Source organism: Papilio polytes, unplaced genomic scaffold (assembly GCF_000836215.1).
Source record: "Papilio polytes unplaced genomic scaffold, Ppol_1.0 DF824169.1, whole genome shotgun sequence".
In the NCBI taxonomy this organism is placed as follows: Eukaryota; Metazoa; Arthropoda; class Insecta; order Lepidoptera; family Papilionidae; genus Papilio; species Papilio polytes.
This window is the reverse complement of record NW_013525035.1, coordinates 4,488,226-4,508,758: the sequence shown is the minus strand read 5'-3', so window position 1 is coordinate 4,508,758 and position 20,533 is coordinate 4,488,226. Positions and strand designations below refer to the sequence as shown.

Genomic DNA, 20,533 nt, shown 5'->3' with positions numbered 1-20,533 from the left:
TGTGTTCTTCCAGGCTATTCTCTACATCTATACCAAATTTCATCGAAATCCGTTCAGCCGTTTAGGCTACAAACTCTTACAAACGTCCATCTAAACTTTGGCATTTACAATATTAGTAAGTATTAAGTTATGTTCTAAATTTGTTATGTTACAAAAACACGTTTTCAAATCAGTATTTATTTCAGTACAGATTTCGATAGATGTAGACGATAACAACAATAATATATCTATACTTTATACTTTAATAATAAAGCGTAAACACACACTTTGTTGCCTAAGATGTCAGCAATTACAGTATATTTTTGAATAATTCTTTTTTTAATAAAAAACCCTACACTTACATCACGCTTTAGGCTATATATTTTCACACCATTAAACTTAGGGGGTATATATTTTGGATAAAAACCCTAATGTGGGAAAGAGACCATAAGTTGCTGCTAACATCAAGGAAGCAAGATTGTCAAGGTTTGTCGTGTCATGTCATTTTGACATTTGCTATTGATAATTTGACAAATACAAACAATAAAATAAAATTTTCATAATTTCATGCGGATGAAGCCGCACGGGAACAGTTTGAGAAGCCAATGTTTAACAAGTGTAAGCATTTCTCGTATCCATCGCGGCCTAGATAACGCTATGCAATACTTATAACAACATCAATCTCACTAGACTATCGAAAATTGACTCAAAATACGATAGTCGTGTTACAATATAAACAGTTTTATAACGTCTAAAACAGGAGTAAACAAAGATATTGAAAAGTTAAATTCTTATCTTAATATCCTTTTTTACATACGAGAGTATATCTATGGTTCGATTTACAGGCATTTTATAGACAAACTAGCTTTCGTTGACAAGTATGTCTGCGTGGAATTAAAATAAAAGTAAATAGTCAATTTAGTCTTCCAGACTATCCTCTACATCTATGCCAAAATTCATCGAGATCCGTTCAGCAGTTTAGGCTACAAACTAACAAACATCCACCAAAACTTTCGCATTTATAATATTAGTATGAATCAATTGTTTTATTATAATTTAAAAAGACGAAAAATCTATCACATGATGATAAATTTGAAAAATAAATCAATTTTTAATATAGACTGTTAACTTCTTTTTTTACGTTAGTGAATATTTTAGCACTGCATTGTCAAAGCCGGAAATAAAACACATGTTTGATTGCAGCCGTTCGACGAGATGAGACACTTGCTTTTTTATAAAATGATCATACTAAGATGACGAATTGATTTATAAAGATTATATGACTTTTTAGCATTACTTAAACATTAAAAACACAACAAATAAACGTCATTTAACAAATACCAACAAAAATAACCTAATTTATTTACTTTTCATAAACTTCTAGCTTTAGCACACGACTCCGTCCGCGTGGAATTAAAAAATCAAAAGTGAGTAGCCTATGTGTTCTTTCAGACTATCCTCTACATCTATACCAAATTTCATCGAAATCCGTGAAGGCTTTTAGGCTAAAAACTCTAAGTAACATCCATCCATCCATCTAAACTTTCGCATTTATATTATTAGTTAGTTTAGATTTACTCGCAAATCCGGCCCACTGGTAATTAAGGGATTTTTTGGTAATAGGAACAGTTAAAATCCTATAAATTTAGTCACATTTGAGATTATGTGATACAATACTTCAAAGTCCTTTTAGCGAAAATGCAAAACTAGTACACAATGTGCGAAATATTATTTTTAAATTCACGTCCATAGTCATTTCTACGACGCACGTATTGCAAGCCGGGGATGCGGCCTTGAGAACGAAAATAATTTAAAAACATATTCTTTCGTTAGAAAAATATGACGTAATCCAATAATGATTAAAAATAATTTTAGACGCTATCCATTGTTTGATTTTTATAATTTAAAAAATTACATTTTTAATGAAAATTTAGTTCCTAACATCTTATTGTTACTTTAGTATTACAATTTCTTTTTTTTTTGTCAGAGAAATTGTCCGGATGTTGTTAAATCGCGAATCTAAATATGTAATTGGACCTGAAAAAAGATAGGCATTACACATATTGTTCTGTAAACGTGAACACGTGGCGCGCAAGTGCGATCAACACGCAAGACGCGTGTAACGTGCTTTCCTTTGCTTACACTATCTTTTTTTATTAACCGTCAATGTGACAGTTTTTTTTTCTTTAAAATCCTGTCAATGGCCAGTTAGCGTTGCTTCTGTGCGTTTCAAAATGTTTTTTGCTAATAGTTTTGTTAATGGCCAGTTTTTCGTATTTTGTATTTCTTATCCTTTTGTTTTTTTATAGACTGTAAAGAGATATTTTTGTTTTTGTATTTTTTTTAATAAATTCATATTATTTATTAATAGTGTAGTTTTTAAATGGATATTCATGATTCTTGCACCATATTTTATAACTTTTAGATTTTCTAACCTAGAATTTAGTATAACACTAGCATTCAGTCTTGAATCCGTGGGCGTGGAACAAAAAAACAAAAGCCTATGTGTTCTTCCAGACTATCCTCTACATCTATGCCAAATTCCATCGAGATCCGTTCAGCAGTTTAGACTACAAACATCGTTTTAGCCTTAATGTAATGGAAGTTTCTAGTTTAGTAAATTAATTTCTAGAATAACAAATATAACACGTGTGGTCATAACTCGGCTATCAACCTCTCAGCAACATTGTTATAAGGTTGTGATCTTTGTCCAGATTAACCTTGTATAGACTCAGATAACTGTAGTGTGTGACTTTATCTACTAGCAATAAGAAATAGGCTGACTTCGCACGGGTATACTGATAGGAATATCTGTTTATTTACATCTTTACAATTATCAATATTTCTCTACTATATTACACATAAAAATCTTCCACTTGTATCAATCTATCTATTAAAAATTGCTTCAAACTCCATTGCGTAATTTATCAAAATCTAAGCATAATTAGCGACAGACAGACAGCGGCAATCTGTTTTGTTTTATACTATGTGGTAAAGAAATAAGAATCAAAGAGATAATGGTTGAATTGAAAAACGAATACGACGATGAAACGACCAATAAATAAGTCAATTTTGTGGATAATTCAGGTCTACATAATGCGGTATTACATGCTGACGTCTGATAAAAATGACCGGTCGATGAAAAGTAAATGTACGGGGACTCAGTCGACAAGAAATGCACATTGGAAAACTAAGGAATATTGAACTAACGCGCGCTAAGACCAGGCGCACACTTTTGACTAAACTGTTGCACAAATGTGTGATTGTCGATTGTTTCGCAGGCAATTCAACTGTTTAGTTGCACAACTAAAAATCCAGTAGTGTGCACTTCTATAGCTTTTAGGAATCAAACTCAACGAGATTAGACAGTTGTGCGACAGGTTAGTCAAAGAGGTGCCCGTGCTCTTAGATAATGTAAAATCTGTCACTCATTTGCAGATAAAACAAAAATTAATTAATAATAAGCTGTTGCAACATTTTGACAGAATTCGATGACAGCGCGGGAAAAGTTTTACAAATCCCGCCTTTTTCACAAATGTCAACATCATTATATCGTCCTTTATATTATCTTTGGCTGTCAGTTCGCGGCGACTTTTTGTGCAACTTATGTTTTTACGACTTTGAAAAACTTTGACATTTTTTTTTAAACAAGAAGCGTTTTATTTCATGTTTAACGACAACCACATAAATTATGGTCTTAAATACTAATAATATAATTATTACGGTTACTGACATAAAATTTAAAGCGTAGCAACTTGAATTTAAAAGTTTTATGTGGGAGGCGCCATTAGGATGTTTATTTTTTCTTTTTATTCTGAGAACAAAACATCAAATCTTCAAATAAAAGTTTGAACAAAATATTGAAGCAGATTTTCTTGTAATGTTTACCTGAATGTTTCACATATAAAAGGTGTTACCCTCTTTTTATTCATTACTGTATCTATGCCAATATTAATAAAGAGGACATATTTGTATTTTTGTATGTATTGAAATAACTCAAACTACTGGGTTGATTTCAAAAATTCTTTCACCATTAAAAACTGCGTTATCAGTATCATAGGCCATTGAATACGCGGACAAAGTGCCGAGCAGCTAGTCTTTAGTAAAAACATATATTTTAAAAATGTTTAACTAATTTTCTGCCTCTAGAATGGTCTATCCTGGGAAGTATTTAACCTCAAAACCTTCGGCTATTAAAGGGAGTAATCAGATAGCAGCAACCGTTTAAGTCGAGGTTCAGCCTTCTCGGGCGCCCTTGAATCGGAATGCTAAACGCGTATTGAATGACAGCCCAAGCCGAGGTCCCCACTCGGGGGCCCTTGTGCCTAGTCACTCTATGGAGCGTCCACCGAAGCGATCTAAGAGCTCGGTGGCCTCCCAATCCGGTAATAATAACGAAGTAACGGCTTGTGCCGAGGCTCCTGAGGGAGCCCTAGAGCTAAGTTACTCATAAACGAGGTTTAGGCTAAGCGCTATCTGCGCTCGGCCACCTCAAACCCAGTGAATCTGTAAATGCCTCTTCAAGGCAAACAGTGGCCATACAATCACAAAAAAAAGTATTAAAGAAACGGGAGTACTTTAACCAATAACTAAAGAAGCAAGTTTAGGATCAAAATCACTTCTTTAAAGGATTAATAAATCCTTAGTCTTAAATAAATCAATAAAATCCTTGAAATTAATGAAGACAGCAAAAAAGAACTACCACCAAAAATTTATTGCTGACATAATACTTTGTAAGGTAAATCAACCCTTAAAACAATAGACATAAGGACTACAAATTCAAGGCAAGTACAATATTATTACGAAGTATAAATCGGTAATCTAAAAAGCACATGTGCTTCTGTAGGGATACCATAAATTACGCGATTTAAGGATATTTCAAACGACTATATTATACTATATATATATTTTCAATAAAAAAAAGCATATTTTCTGTGCATGAGTAAATTTTATATTTAAATTTTTTTAAAACATTTTTAGGATAAACTAATAGGATTAGAATCATTACGTTGTTATTATTTAGATCCCTAGTGTACATTTCATGTGTTATATTATGAATAAACGACAGTTTAATTGCATATTTAGTATGGAAAAGACCTTTTATTTTGAAATTTAATATTTAATTTGGCTTTCGCATTTAATTGAGTTTACTTAGGAAGCGTTTAGTTAATGAAAAATAGACTTCTTAACTTCTAACAGGATTTTTCCAAGGATATACAGTAATATGGTTACCCTATAGTAGTAGTTAAGTTTTTTCGCTATCCTAAAAGCTCCCGTGTTATTCCCGGTTGAAAAGCAAACGGGTGCAGTCGTGCCCGACACGTGAGTGACAATTTATAAGTTCAACTGTCAGTTTGACAGCGCGCCAAAATTGTGACATTTGATCTGTGATAATTGACAAGTTTGTTGCGTTCGGAAAAGCGGTGAGTTAGAATATTTTGTTACTTATACTGCAGTATTCTTACATTCTCTTTCGTAAATTTATTTAACTAAATAATAAAGTCACTATTTATAATTCCTTAAAAAATTAAAAAACTTTAGTATGCACTTAACTTTTTTTAAAGTAATGATTTTGAATTAAATAAGAATTTATGTGTCTATCTACCGCACTCAGAGTTGTTAATTGGTCATTAAGGGGAATCTTGAGCATGATTTTTTGACATTCTACACTAAATAATGTAAGCATTCTAAGTGTAGCAGTAATAACAATTAAGTAAATCCTCCGTGTTCACACACTCCAATAATTCGTTAAGTATATAGTATTCGTATAGTATTCGTAAGTTGATCAAAGCCTTAATACAAACCTTATAAAGATTTGATGATTATTTCTTCAACGACCCCTTCAATAACTACCATACAAAATAATTGCAATTGCTATGCGATATTTGTTGAAATTTGCAAATGTCTATTGTGTCACAATAATTATTGTTATATACAATATCACATAATATTCAGATGTGTCCTCAATTAAATAATATAGAGAAATAAAACTTTGACTAAACAAAATGTCTCAATTACTTCCTCGGATGTGAGAATAGGTGGTGAAACACGTGTACCAAACGTGTTGTAATTCATTTTATAATTCGCAGATGTTGAAGCCACACGAGATCATAAGCAGAGAAAGTTTATTTTTATAATAATAAAGACACATGCGAAACTAAAGCAACCATATGCCAATTTACTAAGAGATTACTGAACCTAGAGGCAATTGAACCTTAGCAAAATGGCCGACTATGATATCATACCATGTTACGATGACGACGAACTATTCCAAGACAAAAGTGACAATGTAACTGATTTGCATGCATATTATATGTCACAATTTAATCTGGAATTAGAAAATGGTAAGAAATGTAAAGACAATTTTAAATATGGCGTCGAAGAGAGTTTTGATTTCGAAGTTCTTGATAATTGGAATGAAACTGAAAATAAAGATTTTGAAATAATAGACGAAGTATTGGATAGTAATATAAATGATCAAAATATAAAAGAGGTACTTTTAGATTTGGATGGTATTGAATTTGATGAAAATTACCAACAAGAAACTAAGAATAAAGAAGTGGAAAGTAATTCTAATAATGAATATATAGACGATGAATCTCTTATAGACGAATTATGTAGAGAAGAAGGCGAGACTTTATCACCTGATTTTAACGAGGATTATTTAAACACAATAACCAATGACAATCTTCTACCGTCAATTGAAACGGCATTTTCGAAACGTTATTGCAATTTTAATGCAGACGAATTCAATCAAGGGTACAATGAAATAACTCAAGCACAAACAAACACAACTATACATAGCTTAGCTCAGTACAGTTATCCAAACAATTTCATATATAATTTGGAAAATGAGAAAAAATACATTTTACCAGATACACCGACAAGTTGTAATGAATTTAGTTTTGATAGAAACGAGAGGAAAGCATCAATATGCGATTCAATCGAAAGTGATGTACAAAGTTCCTGTTATTATGATGAAAATTCGGAAAATTTCGATGAAGATGAATTGTTTATTAATTTGGATGATTTCGGTCTTAACTTTGAGAAGGATAACGAAGTTGCTATACAAAATAAAAACGCAATAGACAATAGAACGAATAGAAATGAAAGAAAGGATAAAGAGAGGACCCAAGGTGAGTGAAATTTTCTTGATATTTTAAGTCTATAATAAATGTAATGTAATAAAACATTTTATACTGTAAATTATCTTCAGATAAAAATGTGTTTAAATAACCAGAGACATTTGTTTACATTTCAGGTGAAAGGGTGTGTTTATGGGAGAATTGCTTAGAAAGGTATCCCAACCAAAACACATTGGTGGAGCATATTGAGAGAGCACACGTAAACACGTATAAAGGTAATAATTTGTATTAATAACTTATTATTTTTTCACTAATTCTAACCTAAAAAAAATGCTACTTTTATATGCAGTTAACAAAATTATTTACAGTTGTAGATATTACATTATTCTTCCTCTATACAACCTTTTTGTTTTTTTAATTACACTAGCTTTCGCTGTAGACTCCGTCCGGGTGAAATTAAATAAGAACAAAACGTAATACAATTATTAAGACTCTGTTCAACATCTATGCCAAATTTAATCGCAATTCGTTCAGCCGTTTGGCTATAAACTTTAACAAACATCCATCCAAAATTTCGCATTTATAATATTAGTATGATTAGTAAGATGGATTACGTTAACATAGCCATATGTTATTTGCATGATCAAAACTGTTGTTTATACTATTTATTTCTTACTAGCTTGCAACCGCGACTCCGTTCGCGTATTATTAAAATATGAAAGTGTTCTTCCATACTATTCTTTACGTGTGTACCAAATTTCATCGAAATCCGTTGAACCGTTTAGGCTACAAACTCTATCAAACATCCATCCAAACTTTCGCATTTATAATAGTAATTACATAATAATAGTTACATTTGCATGATAAAAACTGTAGTTTAGACGATTTCTTGTATTGTTCTTTCTAAAACCTTACCTTTCTTCCAGGAGATGAATTCAGCTGTCTATGGCGGGAGTGCGCACGCGCCCGTCGGCCATTTAATGCTCGTTATAAATTGCTGATACATATGCGCGTTCATTCAGGACACAAACCTAATCGATGTCATGTAAGTAACTATGATATTAACTAAGTTTTTAGTGTGTTTCAAGGACACTTGGTCCTTTGTTATTCCACTGCTGAACGTAGACATTACCTATGGAAGGTCAGGACTACCGTCTTGGTTAATACAAAGAATTTAATAAATAATTTATACTAGTATAATTAGAAACTTTTCTACAATCTTTGTTTGTTCGAGATTGTAGACTAAACTGCTGAACAGGTCTCGATTAAATTTAGCATAGATGTAGAGGACAGTCAGGAAGAACACATACGCTATTTACTATTTTTTTTAATTCCTTGGTGAAAATGAATGAAATTTATAATAATGGCCAGCCACCACTACAACTTAGGGACTTTATGTAGTTAACATTTTCGTGGTTCTTGTTTGAAAGAAGAGATATCGGGAGTTCAAGATATCTATGTTGTGGTTAGAATATACTTCAATCTTCTTTGTTTATTTAATAACGTCACCTTCTGGACAACATAAATAGGTAATTTAATAATATAAATGTCCCTCTCCAGCATCCCGGTTGCGGTAAAGCGTTCTCTCGTCTAGAGAACTTGAAGATCCACGTGCGATCCCACACCGGCGAGCGGCCGTACGCCTGCCCCGCGCCGCACTGCAGGAAGGCCTTCTCCAATTCCTCAGACAGAGCCAAGCATCAGAGGACGCACTTTAATGCTGTAAGTTGATAAGAGAATAGATTAATTGAACATTGGCGTAATAGGACGTGACGATCTTGAGCCCCACTTTCTTTTAGATGTATGTTTTTTTATATTATAAGGTGTCAAACGAGCAAGCAGCAACTTGAATCTGTTGAAAAGGCGAAGCAAACGCTACCCATAGAGACCGCAAATTGTAGATGCGTTGCCTACCCTTAATCGAGGAGACGCACATGAAGAGGAGATACCCTTCCTGCGACTCCTCCACCGTCAAATCCACTTATCAATATCAATAAAACTTGCTTTTTTCGCAGAGACCATATGCTTGCGGTGCAGCCGGCTGCGGGAAGAGATACACGGACCCTTCATCCCTCCGTAAGCACGTAAAGTCGCACCCCCACGTGACCAGCGTGCCTCGAACCTGCATCCCTCCTTCAAGGCCGCTCCGCAGACCGGAGCACGAGCAGATGGTGCCCAGCTCGCCGGCAAAGTTGACAACTCTAAGATGTATCAGAGACAAGCTTACAGTACCGAAATTACAGAAACTTTAATCCTTTCCGTGCTGGCGCTTACAATTTAGCACATTGAAATTGTAGTTGCCTTGTAGATGTTAATTGAAGAGCAAAAAGTCCCAATATTGTATTTGGATATCTTTCGATCAGTATCGATGGTAGGGTAGAGCGATTGCCCAGGGCGCTGGACATAAAGGGGCGTCACAAGCGCCTTTTTGTATGGGTTTATATTGCAGTAAGAAGGCACTGTAGAAATGCCCAGGGCACCAGTAATGTTAAAACTGTTTCCTCGTAACATAGTAATACAAGTTTCAATATTGGTGTGAATAGCAAGGAATAATTGAATCGGTAATTCATTGAAATTAAGATTAGGTATGTCAAATATTCAAGAAATCTTGATGGTTTTTGGTAATAACACCCATAGAAGACTAAGAAAAGGCGTTGTAGGAATATTTTTATGTTTTCTTTTTAATGATACTGTAAAAAGCTCAAATTCGCTCAATCCAAAGACTGTAAAATACAATTGGCTCAAATAGTATAGATGTTAAATATTTATGTTTAAGTTATGTTTACAAATGTGTTTAAAACACAAAACGCTCACCTGGTTGTGGGGATCAATTATGTACAATATTAAGTTTTTTTTTAAATCTTAGGTAAAGGGGATTTTTATCTTGGGAAAGACATGCCAATCCCATAGTGCTGCTAGTGGATCCTAAGAAACAAGCTGGCATAATCGTATAGCCGCTTCAGATGCTGGCTCAGCCAAATATTAAGCTTGTTAGTTAACACAAAGACTAATTAGTACTAGAATTTTTTGAACCATGGCCAAAAAACTTTTAATCTTCCTATTAGATTTTGCAAATATTTTTTTACAGTTTTAAGGTTTAATAGATCGTTTGTTTAAGTTTAAAGTATTAGTAACTTTTTATGCAGTTTAATGGTGTCTAACACAGATCTCTACGAACTCAGAGGGTCTATCACGAATATTTGTGTGAAATTTGTATGTTGGTGTAATTTACGCTGCAAGAATAATATAAACTAGTTGTTCCCATACGACTTCATCCGCATAGAATTATAAAAATTTCATTTTATTGTTTACATTTGTCAAATTATTAATTGCAAATGTCAAAATGACATAACATGATGTTAAACCATGCCAACCTTGCTTTCTTGATGTTGGCAACAACTTATGGTCTCTTTCCTACATTAGGGTTTTTATCCAAAATATTTACCCTTAAATTTTACGGCGTGAAAATATATAGCCTAAAGCGTTACGTAAGTGTAGGGCTTTTTATTAAAAACAGAGTTATTCGAAAATAAGCTGTGATTGCTGACATCTTAGACGATAAAGAAGTGTGTGTTTACGCTTTATTATATTAGTATAAAAGTATAAGTATAAATTTGTCGATTACGTTACAAAAACGTTCTCACTAATATTCGTGATAAGCTCTCAGTTGTGTTTACGATACATTTATAGATTTATAGTCGAAATCTTTATGAGATCTTTGAGATCCAGCAGAAAATTATACTCGTATGTAACGGAGTAGAAACTTTCTTTGTCGCTTTTTGAACATTACAAAGTTTCCGAAATGCATTTAGCATTAAAATTTTAATTAAGAGATAGATTTATCTATCGTAATCAATACTTTTTATGCTGTAAGTAATAATTCCAAAACACCTATATTTGCTCAATTTTATAAGTTAAAATGATATTTTTTAAGTTACTATTTCTATTAAGTTTTAATGTAAGGTTTTATAAGTTTCTTTTTTATAAAAAATCTAAGTTATGCTCAACTAAAAATGATATATTAATTGAAAGTGGAAATGTAATAACTTATTTTTTAAAAGAAATTGTGGCTACAGTTAAGCTTAAGCAAAGTATAACTTCAGTCAAAGAATAATTACTTCTATCAAATGACAAACATAAAAAGAACTGTTCCTGGTGCCATCTACTTCTAACTTTTAGTAATCTCTCCATCCTATGTTTCGATACTAATATTTTAAAGAGAGATTTGTATTTTTATATGTATTGAAATAACTCCGAAACTACTGTTCGGATTTCAAAATCATTATCACTGTGACATAGGCTATATTTTTTTATTCCACGCAGGCGAAATCGCGAGCAATAGCAAAGTTATCAACCAACATCTCGTTTTCTGACCCGTTGGAAAGGTCACTTATGTAACTAGGACCAAAGCCTACTTGGCAACTAAATTGGGATAGCTGTATCGATGTACAAATTTGCATGCTTTCCAAAGAATCTCTTTGATTTTTATAATAGTTTTATAAGTGTAATTTCCATTTTAAGATCTCTACATTGCTCACTTTTATTAGGTAGATTTGACAGAGACTGTCATTTATTTTTTAAGTTGATATTGTAAAGAAAATAAAAATTTTTGTCTTTGCCTTTTGTGTTTTGTTTAATAAATAATTCCTGAGTTTGTAGTTTCTTGGGATAAATGAAATTATCATAATATTGATTTCTATCTATAACAGCATCTTAATTCATTTATTTCAAGAAACTAATTTATAGATACGAAAGGCAATATATCTTTCCTATCCTATCCTGGATATCTTGCCTATTGCCTGTTGCAAAAAACTTTCTAAACAATTGGTTTTTATTATGGCTTAATCAATTATTGACTCGCTAGCTCTTAAAAATTGTTCATTTACAAGCAAACCGCCCCGGCTTCGCACAGGTGCAATGCTAATACGAAAATATGTATTTACGACATCGCATTAGTATTTCTTATATCACTAATTTTACTAGTATTTCTCTGCTAAATTATACACAACCTTTCTTTTGAATCACTTTATTAAAAACTGCTTCTAACTCCGTTACACAGTTTTAAAGATCTAAGCATACGTAGGGACAGAAAGAGAACGGGAAACGCCTTTGTTTCATACTAACTTTGTAGTGAAGTCGTTTATTTCATATTTTGTCTAATTATTATCCCTAAAATGTTTGTAAAAACACTTTGTCTCAGCTGTTGCCCTTGTCTAATTCGATTAATCAGCGAAGTGATTAATACGGTAACCTAGCATTGGCCTAAGCGTTCGTACCTACAAAATCTAGATACAATGTTGTTATCATAGAAAGTACATGGCCTAGGGTCACTGCGGCGCACGTGTAAGTTCATATAAAAGCGGTGTGGAGACCAGGATGAGACAGAAGTGTCTTCTCAATCGGCAAAACCACCAACATCTGCTGACAGACCTAACTCAAGATGAAGTTTCTGGTGATAACGGCGCTTTTCGGTGAGAATTATTCTTAAATTTCCATCATATGACAGAATATTACTTGATTGTATATTATTTCTTATATCTTAAAATAAAAATTGATATTTCGCTAATTTATCTTAATTTTGCTTTTTAAATTTTGTTGTATTATTTTGGTATTCCTTCGCCTAAGTAATTTTTAACGTACGATTTTTTTTTGGATCAAGGAAAGTGTTTATTTAAAAATTTAAAATTTACGTAAAATATTACCATAAATGAAACATATTTAACTCCGTTAACTTAACCATTTGGAGTATAAGGTTTAATTTTCTACTATAGTCTAAAAGGATTTTTTTTTGTTTATTAGTCGCCGTTTCATCTGGCCGCTTAAGCAGTGAAAACCAACAATCCAAAGAGACACAGCAATGGCCATGGCAAGCGGGCAAGGTATACCGCTACGATGTGAAGTCCCACACCCTAGCGCGCCTGCACGAGGGTGCTAGCTCAGGCAGCGCGTTCAAGGCTAGGCTCATTGTGCGCGTCAAGGCGCCCGGACAACTGCAGGCCAGACTTGAAAACCCCCAACATGCACAGGTCAACCAGGAACTTAGGTCGGACGGTCAATTACCTCAAGACCTCAAGTACCAACCGGCGCAAAATCTCGATAAACCCTTCGAGATCAACCTTGTGGGTGGTCGCGTTCAGTCCCTCAACTTGCCATCATCGGTACCACTAGCTCAAGAGAACTTGCTCAAAGGTCTCATCGGCGCTCTGCAAGTCGACCTCTCTGCACACAGAAACGTGCGCAGCCCTCACGACACCTACGATAAAGATATCCAGCAGGGTAACTTCAGAAAAATGGAAACCGACGTCACTGGTGACTGTCAAACTTTGTACACAGTATCCCCAGTGGCATCTGAATGGCGTCGTGAGCTGCCCAAATTCGCAGAAGAAGAGGAACCGATTGAAATCACCAAGAGCAAGAACTATGGCCACTGTCATCATCGCGTCGATTACCACTTCGGTGTGCCCGAAGGCGCTGAATGGGCCGGTACCGCTCACAAGACCGGTGAAGACCAGCTAATCAAACGAGCCACCGTTGCCCGTATCCTCGCCGGCAAACAGGGTCCTATCTACAAAGCGGAAACTACCAGTACTGTTCACGTGCATCCTCATTTACACGGCAAACAAAAGGCCGAAGTACACAGTCATGTGAAGGTAACGTTAGACTCGCAAGAACAGGACAACGAGCCTGAGTGGGAAAAACCAGAAGGTGGCCGACCGATTCAAAATCTCTTGTATTCCCTTACACCCAAGCAGGTGAACATCGAAGACAGTTCCTCGTCGTCATCATCCTCATCTTCAGAATCTCACGAGCATCGCGATCAACAGGAATATAATCAGGAATCCCCAAAAAACAGGCAACGCCGTTCTTCAGGGCCCAAAAAGATTGTAACTGTTAACAGGGTCGTTATTAAGAAGCGTAGTAGTGATCGTTCTAGCTCATCAGATTCGTCAAGTTCCAGTCAGTCGAATTCTGCGTACATTAACGATGATGTGCCAAGGAGCAACGAACCAGCATACGCCGCTCTTTACTTGAACCCTCAACCACATGGCGACAAGAAACAGAACCCGATGAACGCCCAGAAACTGGTCCAGGAAATTGCCCAGCAATTACAGAATCCCAACAACATGCCTAAAGGTGACTTCCTTTCCAAATTCAATATTTTGGTACGTATTATTGCATCTATGAGCTCGGGACAACTGAGCCAAACCAGTCGCAGTATCGAAATCGCAAAGTCCTCAAACAACAACGTCAAATCTGATATGTGGATGATCTATCGTGATGCAGTCACACAGGCGGGTACCTTACCTGCATTCCAACAGATCAAATCTTGGATCGAGACGAAGAAAATACAAGGAGAAGAAGCCGCAGAAGTAACAGCATCTCTGCCAAATACTCTTCGCTATCCCACAAAGGAACTGATGGCACAATTCTTTGAACTTGCTATGAACGATGAAGTTCGTCAACAGAGGTTCCTTAACAACAGTGCTTTGAATGCCGCTACCAAGTTCATCAACAAGGGCCAAGTTAACAACAGGACTGCCCACTCATTCTACCCCACTCACATGTATGGACGTTTATCTAGCAAAGACGATGACTTCGTCCTTAAGCAAGTTCTACCACGCCTTCAACAGGAATTATCGCAAGCGGTACAAAACGAAGATCGTCACAAGCAACAGGTTTACATCAAAGCAATTGGCAATTTGGGACACCGAGCTATCCTAGAAGTATTCGCTCCGTACCTTGAGGGCCATATCAGAGTGTCAAATTATATTCGCACTCAAATGGTGAATAACCTACAAACTCTGGCCAAACAAGGAGACAATCACGCTCGCGCTGTGTTGTACAGTATCTTGAAAAACACTGCTGAACATTATGAAGTTCGAGTCGCCGCTATTAGGAACATTTTCATGGGACGTCCTAACAGTCCTATGATGCAATCTATGGCTGAAATGACTCATAATGATCCCAGCATTCAAGTTCGTGCCGCATTGAAATCTACCATTGAATCAGCGGCTGCGTTGAAGAATCCTCGTTACTTCGATCTGTAAGTATACTACAGTTTATTGAATGAGTGTCGTATCAAAAACTTGTACTTAGTATTAATTTTATTACAGTGCCCGAACTGCACAAGCTGCCAAGGATATGCTGACCAAGGAAGACTTCGGCAGACAAGATTCTGCTAAGTACTTTGACGAGAACCATGATGAAGATAGCGACAATACCATCTTGAGTGTCGTCTCCCAAATTGGTAGCCGCGACAACCTTTTGCCTAAGCAATTTAACTATGTGTTGAAGAACAAAGCTGGAGGCTGGGATAAACCAGAATCAGTGAGTAGCCTTATTCTTCATATGTTTAAATTATTGCTCTATTAGTCTCTAAAAAATCTGTAAAAGGTTTCAATAGATTTATGAGGAGTCTGGAAATCAATTTAATGTTTTTATAATACTTTATGTTTTTTCAGATTTCTGCATCTGTATCGAGCGTTCGGAAAGTTATGGATTACTTAAAAGAGCAATTGTTTGGTAAAAATCCAAGAGACAACAACGATGATGCTAACCACAAATATTCTGCCCAGAAGGTCGCTCAGATGCTGAATATCAAGCGTGACAATGATGAACCTTTAGGCGCATCGTTCCAAGTTAACTTTATGAACCAGGATAGATTCTTCGCTTTCGATGAAGGCGATTTACAACTGTTAGCCCAAAGCATTAAGCAATACGCTCAGGAATTCCAAAAGGGAGTCGACAAGCATTACACGAAGGTGTTCAACCAGGACCAAGTTTCCGTCATGTTCCCAGTAGCCACCGGTATGCCCTTCATCTACAAATACAAGGAACCAACTGTCGTCCACATCATGAGTAAGGCAAAGGGTCAATACGAAATGAAGTCGCCGAAAGAATTCTCTGGATCGATTGACAAGAACATTCACTTCACATACGCTAAGAATATCGATGGTAGCGTTGGTTTCTTGGACACGTTGTCGAACCAACACTCTAGTGCTGGAGTCGTTAATAAATTCCAGTTGCACATCCCAATTAAAATGCAAGTCCAAATAAACACCAGAGACGTTCAAGTATCTGTTACTTCGCTGGAACCGGAGCAGGATCACACCATCTTGCATTACAGCTCTTGGCCGTACACCGCTAACCAGAAGAAGGATACACTTACACCAATCTCTCAAGACCCGACCACTAAATTGGTCGCACGTAACAACAAAGTTGTCGCTTTCGATACTAAATTTGGTCAACAAGTCGGTGTACAATTCCAACTTCAAGGATACTCGTATTCTAACGATTACAAGAGCATAAGAAACAAATATGATTGGGACCATCCAGTTTCGAGCATTGCATCTGCCATATACCAGAAAGACATTGCTCAGACACATTTCAACCTTAAACACCTTGGAAAACAATCGAAGAACAAGGACATAAAGTTAACGTTTGCATACGGTTAGTTTTTTAATCGTTAAATCATTAAAAAATCTCTGAATTTCCTACAATATTTACAATATCTCTTATTTACAGATGAGTTCTACAACCAAAAGCAAGATGGTCAGTACAACCCTACTGCTTCTGAGGTTAAAGACGCATCACCAAACAGCGAAGATCGCCGCAAGGAGCTCGTCAAGAGAGCAGTTACTGGCATCAACACGGCGAAAGCACAGGTAGTCGACTTCAGTGTAACATTCGAGGGACCACAGAAAGTAGAATACGTAGCCACAGCCGCTATCGGTGACAGCCCCGTTGATGACAAGATTCAATACGCTATTTTCGCTGGAAAGAACTCGCCCCAAGGCAACAGCCAAATTAACGGCGTAGGTAAACATAACAAACCTGAACCGACAACTTTCAACTACCAAGAGGCTCTGAAGAAGGACCTTAAGATGCCTTTCGACTTCGACATTCGCTACGGACCAAGTGGAAACATACACATCAACGGTCAGGCAGAGCGCAGCAAGAAATACGGCGACGAACTTAAGAATCAACCACAGGCCAAACAATGTGACGAGGAGATTGCTCAAGGCAACCAATACCAACGCGCTTGTTACCAAATGATCGTAAGATCTCAAGCTCCTGACAGCCTGAGGGCGACGGTGACCTACAAAGATGTGAGCCCAGCTGTCAAGAACTTGGCATTCCAAGCCTACAAAATCGCTGAAAGCCTGGGCTTCTGGCAAACTGAAGTAAATCCTTTCAAGACGTTGCCAGAGGGTAGACTGGAATTTAGCGCTGAAGCATCGTACTTAACCAACTCTCTGCATTTGGCTCTGAACTCCAGATACGGCGAAGTTCAGGTTAGGAATATGCACATACCTGATGTCGCTGCTCACGCCGCATCCGCCTACAGGCCATTCAAGACTCAAGAACGTGTAGCCAACCACTACAGCCGTCAACAATATCAACGTAAGTTTTATCTTTTGCGGTTGATTTAACACTTTTTGTTACACAGTCATTTCAGTATAGTAAAATTTACGTTTACAAATTAAGGTTAAGTCGCAGAAACAAATCTCATTGTACATCCAAGTATCTGATAATTATTTTTTTATAAACAGCTTACTGCTCCGTTGATGGTACAAGAGTGAAGACATTCAGCGGCCGTAGCTACGAGTACCCGTTGACAAAGTCCTGGCACGTTGTTATGCAACAGGACGCCGAGTACCCCGGCCAGTCGAGAGAACAGTTCGCCATCTTAGCAAGGAAGCCTAACAACAACGAGAAACAGCAGGAGCTGTACATATCGTACAAGTGAGTTCTACTTATCAATACTATATGTACTTCTAGCTTTCACCAGGGACTTCGTCTACGCGGAATATAAAAGAAAAAACTTAGTAAGTAGCCCATGTGATCTACCAGACTATCCTCCATATCAATGCCAAATTTTAGAGAGATCTGTACAGCTGTTTAGGCTACAAACTCTAACAAACATTCCTCCGTCCACCAAACTTTCTCATTTATAATATCAGGATTGAAGGATATTTTTTCTGAAGACGTGAAACTAATTGTGATTTTTTTAACAGATGCGAACACGGCAAACACTTGGAAATCGAAATCCAGCCCACTGAAGGTTCCAAACAACAGCAAGTCAAAGTGACAACCAACACGAAGAAGGTTTCTGATGGTGATTTGACAATGTACTGGGATGACGATGAAGACAAACCTATTCTGCAATACCACACGGAATCCGATGGAACTCTCATGCTGAACATCCGCGAGGATCGCCTTCGTATCATGTATGATGGATACAGATCGGTAGTGCTGAACCGCGAAAGCCGCAACAGCTCCAGAGGCATCTGCGGACAGATGAGCGGTGAGAAACGCGATGATTATCTTACACCTAACGGCCTCGTCGACAGACCCGAACACTACGGCGCTTCTTATGCTTTGGACGATGAGAACAGTGACCCTAAAACAAAACAGTTGAAGGAACAAGCTAAGGAGAAGGCGTACGAACCCGAAACCCACTACACTACCATTCTCCGATCAGACCAAGAGTGGAAAAACGCAATGCAATCGTCATCCTCTTCAGAAGAAGATTGGGGATCACAGAACGTGTACAGATCGAGGAGTTATTCGAAACAACGTGGACCATGCAAAGTCCAACAGCAAGTTCAGTACTACGAGAACCACGGAGAAATTTGCATCACCACCAAACCGTTAGACGCTTGCCAGTCCTCTTGCCGCGGTGATGGCTACAAGGTCCAGGCCGCTCAGGTCGTGTGCAGACCAAAGTTGGACCAGCAGTTCCGCGCGTACAGAGACCAGATTAAACAGGGTCAAAACCCGCAGGTGAACGGTGTACCACAGAACAAGCAATTCAGAGTACCAAGTTCTTGCCAAGCGTAAAATAATTCACCATTAACTTGACCAGGCGTGACATTGGACCGATTAATATAATAGATATATGTATTTATATATTATTTATTTATTATATAATATAGTATGCTATCAATTTGACTTTATAGTATTTATATATCACAAAATTATTGTATGTATTTTTATATAAATCTTATATATCGTTTATATATTTAAACTAATTTTGTATAGTATTATTATAAATAATATAATGTAGATGTAGTAAGCAAATGAAAAAATAAAAACAAAAAAAATAATATTATAACGAAATATATGAAGTAAAAAATAAATACTGTTGTTTATGATTTTCTTAAAATACTCATATGTAAACATTCATTAAAGGAAACAAGTAACTTTACGACTCACCTTTCTCAAATATTCGTTTGAAATTCGATTTGCAACAAAAAAACTCAAAATCTACACTAAATTGAAGAGAGCAAACACAAAACTGTATAAGTAAACAACTATGTATAAATAACAATTTATAACAAGTATTAATAAAACACTATTTTAATCAAAGAAATATTATACCTACAAAAATGAACTTTTTTAACAACATTCACTGTCAGAATTTTACAAGAATGGCGTCGACATATTTAGTTTTCTGAAGCCAGTGGCTTTTGTTTCTATTTTAAAACAAAAGAAGTTTGCAATTCTAACAATTAAATAGTTTTAACTGTTAAAATAATAAAAAAAATAAGGAAACTAAACACTTTTAAATGGGTCTACGAATTTACGAATCTACCGGCCACATCAGTGTTGCCAATGTTATGGCAATAGACGTGTCCTAAGGTATTCGGGTCATCAAATTGTAGATTGTAGATTCTGTGGTTTTTCTAAAATCTACAATAATTCATTGTTTTTCTTTAATGAATTCGATTTTAATAGCCTAAGAATAAAAAATAAAAAAGTTGTTAATCAACAGTGATTTAGACCTAGAATAATGAAATTCAAATAAAATATTTCCAATTTTATAAAAGGAAATGGTGGGCAATTAACACAGTTCATTGATATTAAAAACGATAAAATAGCGACATTTACGTAATGTTGAAAAGTTTTCCTTTTTTTTAGTGGTGTTCCGTCCACCGATGAACTTTTCCCATGCAAACATGGTTTTTTAACACGATGTGCCCGGCCGGGTAAAAATGTTTACTGGCAGCACTTTGCCGCATCCCGAAATCAGCTGTTTGTCAGTGTATGCGTTTTTCTCCTGGTAGAATTTCCTAACTGCTTGCTTGTTTCATTTATTTTAATAGAAAATTCTGTACTAAAGCAAGAATTAATTTGAAAATAGTTGTTATCTCCGTGATTAGCAAGTCATATTAAACTAGTGTTGTGTTCATTTTGAATTTCGAAGCCTTCTACATTGGGTAAGTTTTCAAGTCGAAGTTTTCATATTTTATTTTGCTTTTATTTACTGTAATTCATAACTATCTAACAGACAGATAAACAAGATGAAACTGTGAAGGAACCATGATGGATTCTATATTTCTTCAATGTATATTGGAAGTTAAAATTAATATTTCTGTTAAAACTTAACTATAATAGGAGAAAGGGAGAGTAGGAGAGGAAGAGAGAGAAAAAAACGTAAAACTAATTAACTATTTTGACCAATA

The 20,533-nt window shown here is 35.9% G+C and overlaps 3 protein-coding genes across 3 annotated transcripts in view; all 3 read left to right on the top strand.

Annotated features, from left to right (window-relative positions):
* Positions 1-5,160: 5,160 nt before the first annotated feature.
* On the top strand, positions 5,161-9,440 carry LOC106111309 (zinc finger protein 891-like). Its single transcript, XM_013293333.1, has 6 exons — positions 5,161-5,402; positions 6,069-7,115; positions 7,241-7,339; positions 7,991-8,109; positions 8,625-8,786; positions 9,080-9,440. Exons 2-6 carry the CDS (start codon positions 6,203-6,205, stop codon positions 9,314-9,316), a joined length of 1,530 nt encoding a protein of 509 aa, XP_013148787.1. The 5' UTR covers positions 5,161-5,402; positions 6,069-6,202; the 3' UTR covers positions 9,317-9,440.
* A 3,064-nt stretch (positions 9,441-12,504) lies between these two features.
* LOC106111286 (vitellogenin-like) lies at positions 12,505-18,934 on the top strand. Its single transcript, XM_013293312.1, has 7 exons — positions 12,505-12,535; positions 12,864-15,108; positions 15,179-15,392; positions 15,527-16,514; positions 16,590-17,468; positions 17,618-17,810; positions 18,083-18,934. Exons 1-7 carry the CDS (start codon positions 12,505-12,507, stop codon positions 18,906-18,908), a joined length of 5,376 nt encoding a protein of 1,791 aa, XP_013148766.1. The 3' UTR covers positions 18,909-18,934.
* A 1,161-nt stretch (positions 18,935-20,095) lies between these two features.
* LOC106111401 (trehalase) overlaps positions 20,096-20,533 on the top strand; it is a 51,077-nt gene continuing 50,639 nt past the window's right edge. Inside the window, exon 1 of the mRNA XM_013293469.1 lies at positions 20,096-20,287. The gene's annotated coding sequence lies outside the window, so the exon portion shown is untranslated. The remainder of the gene's footprint in view (positions 20,288-20,533) is intronic.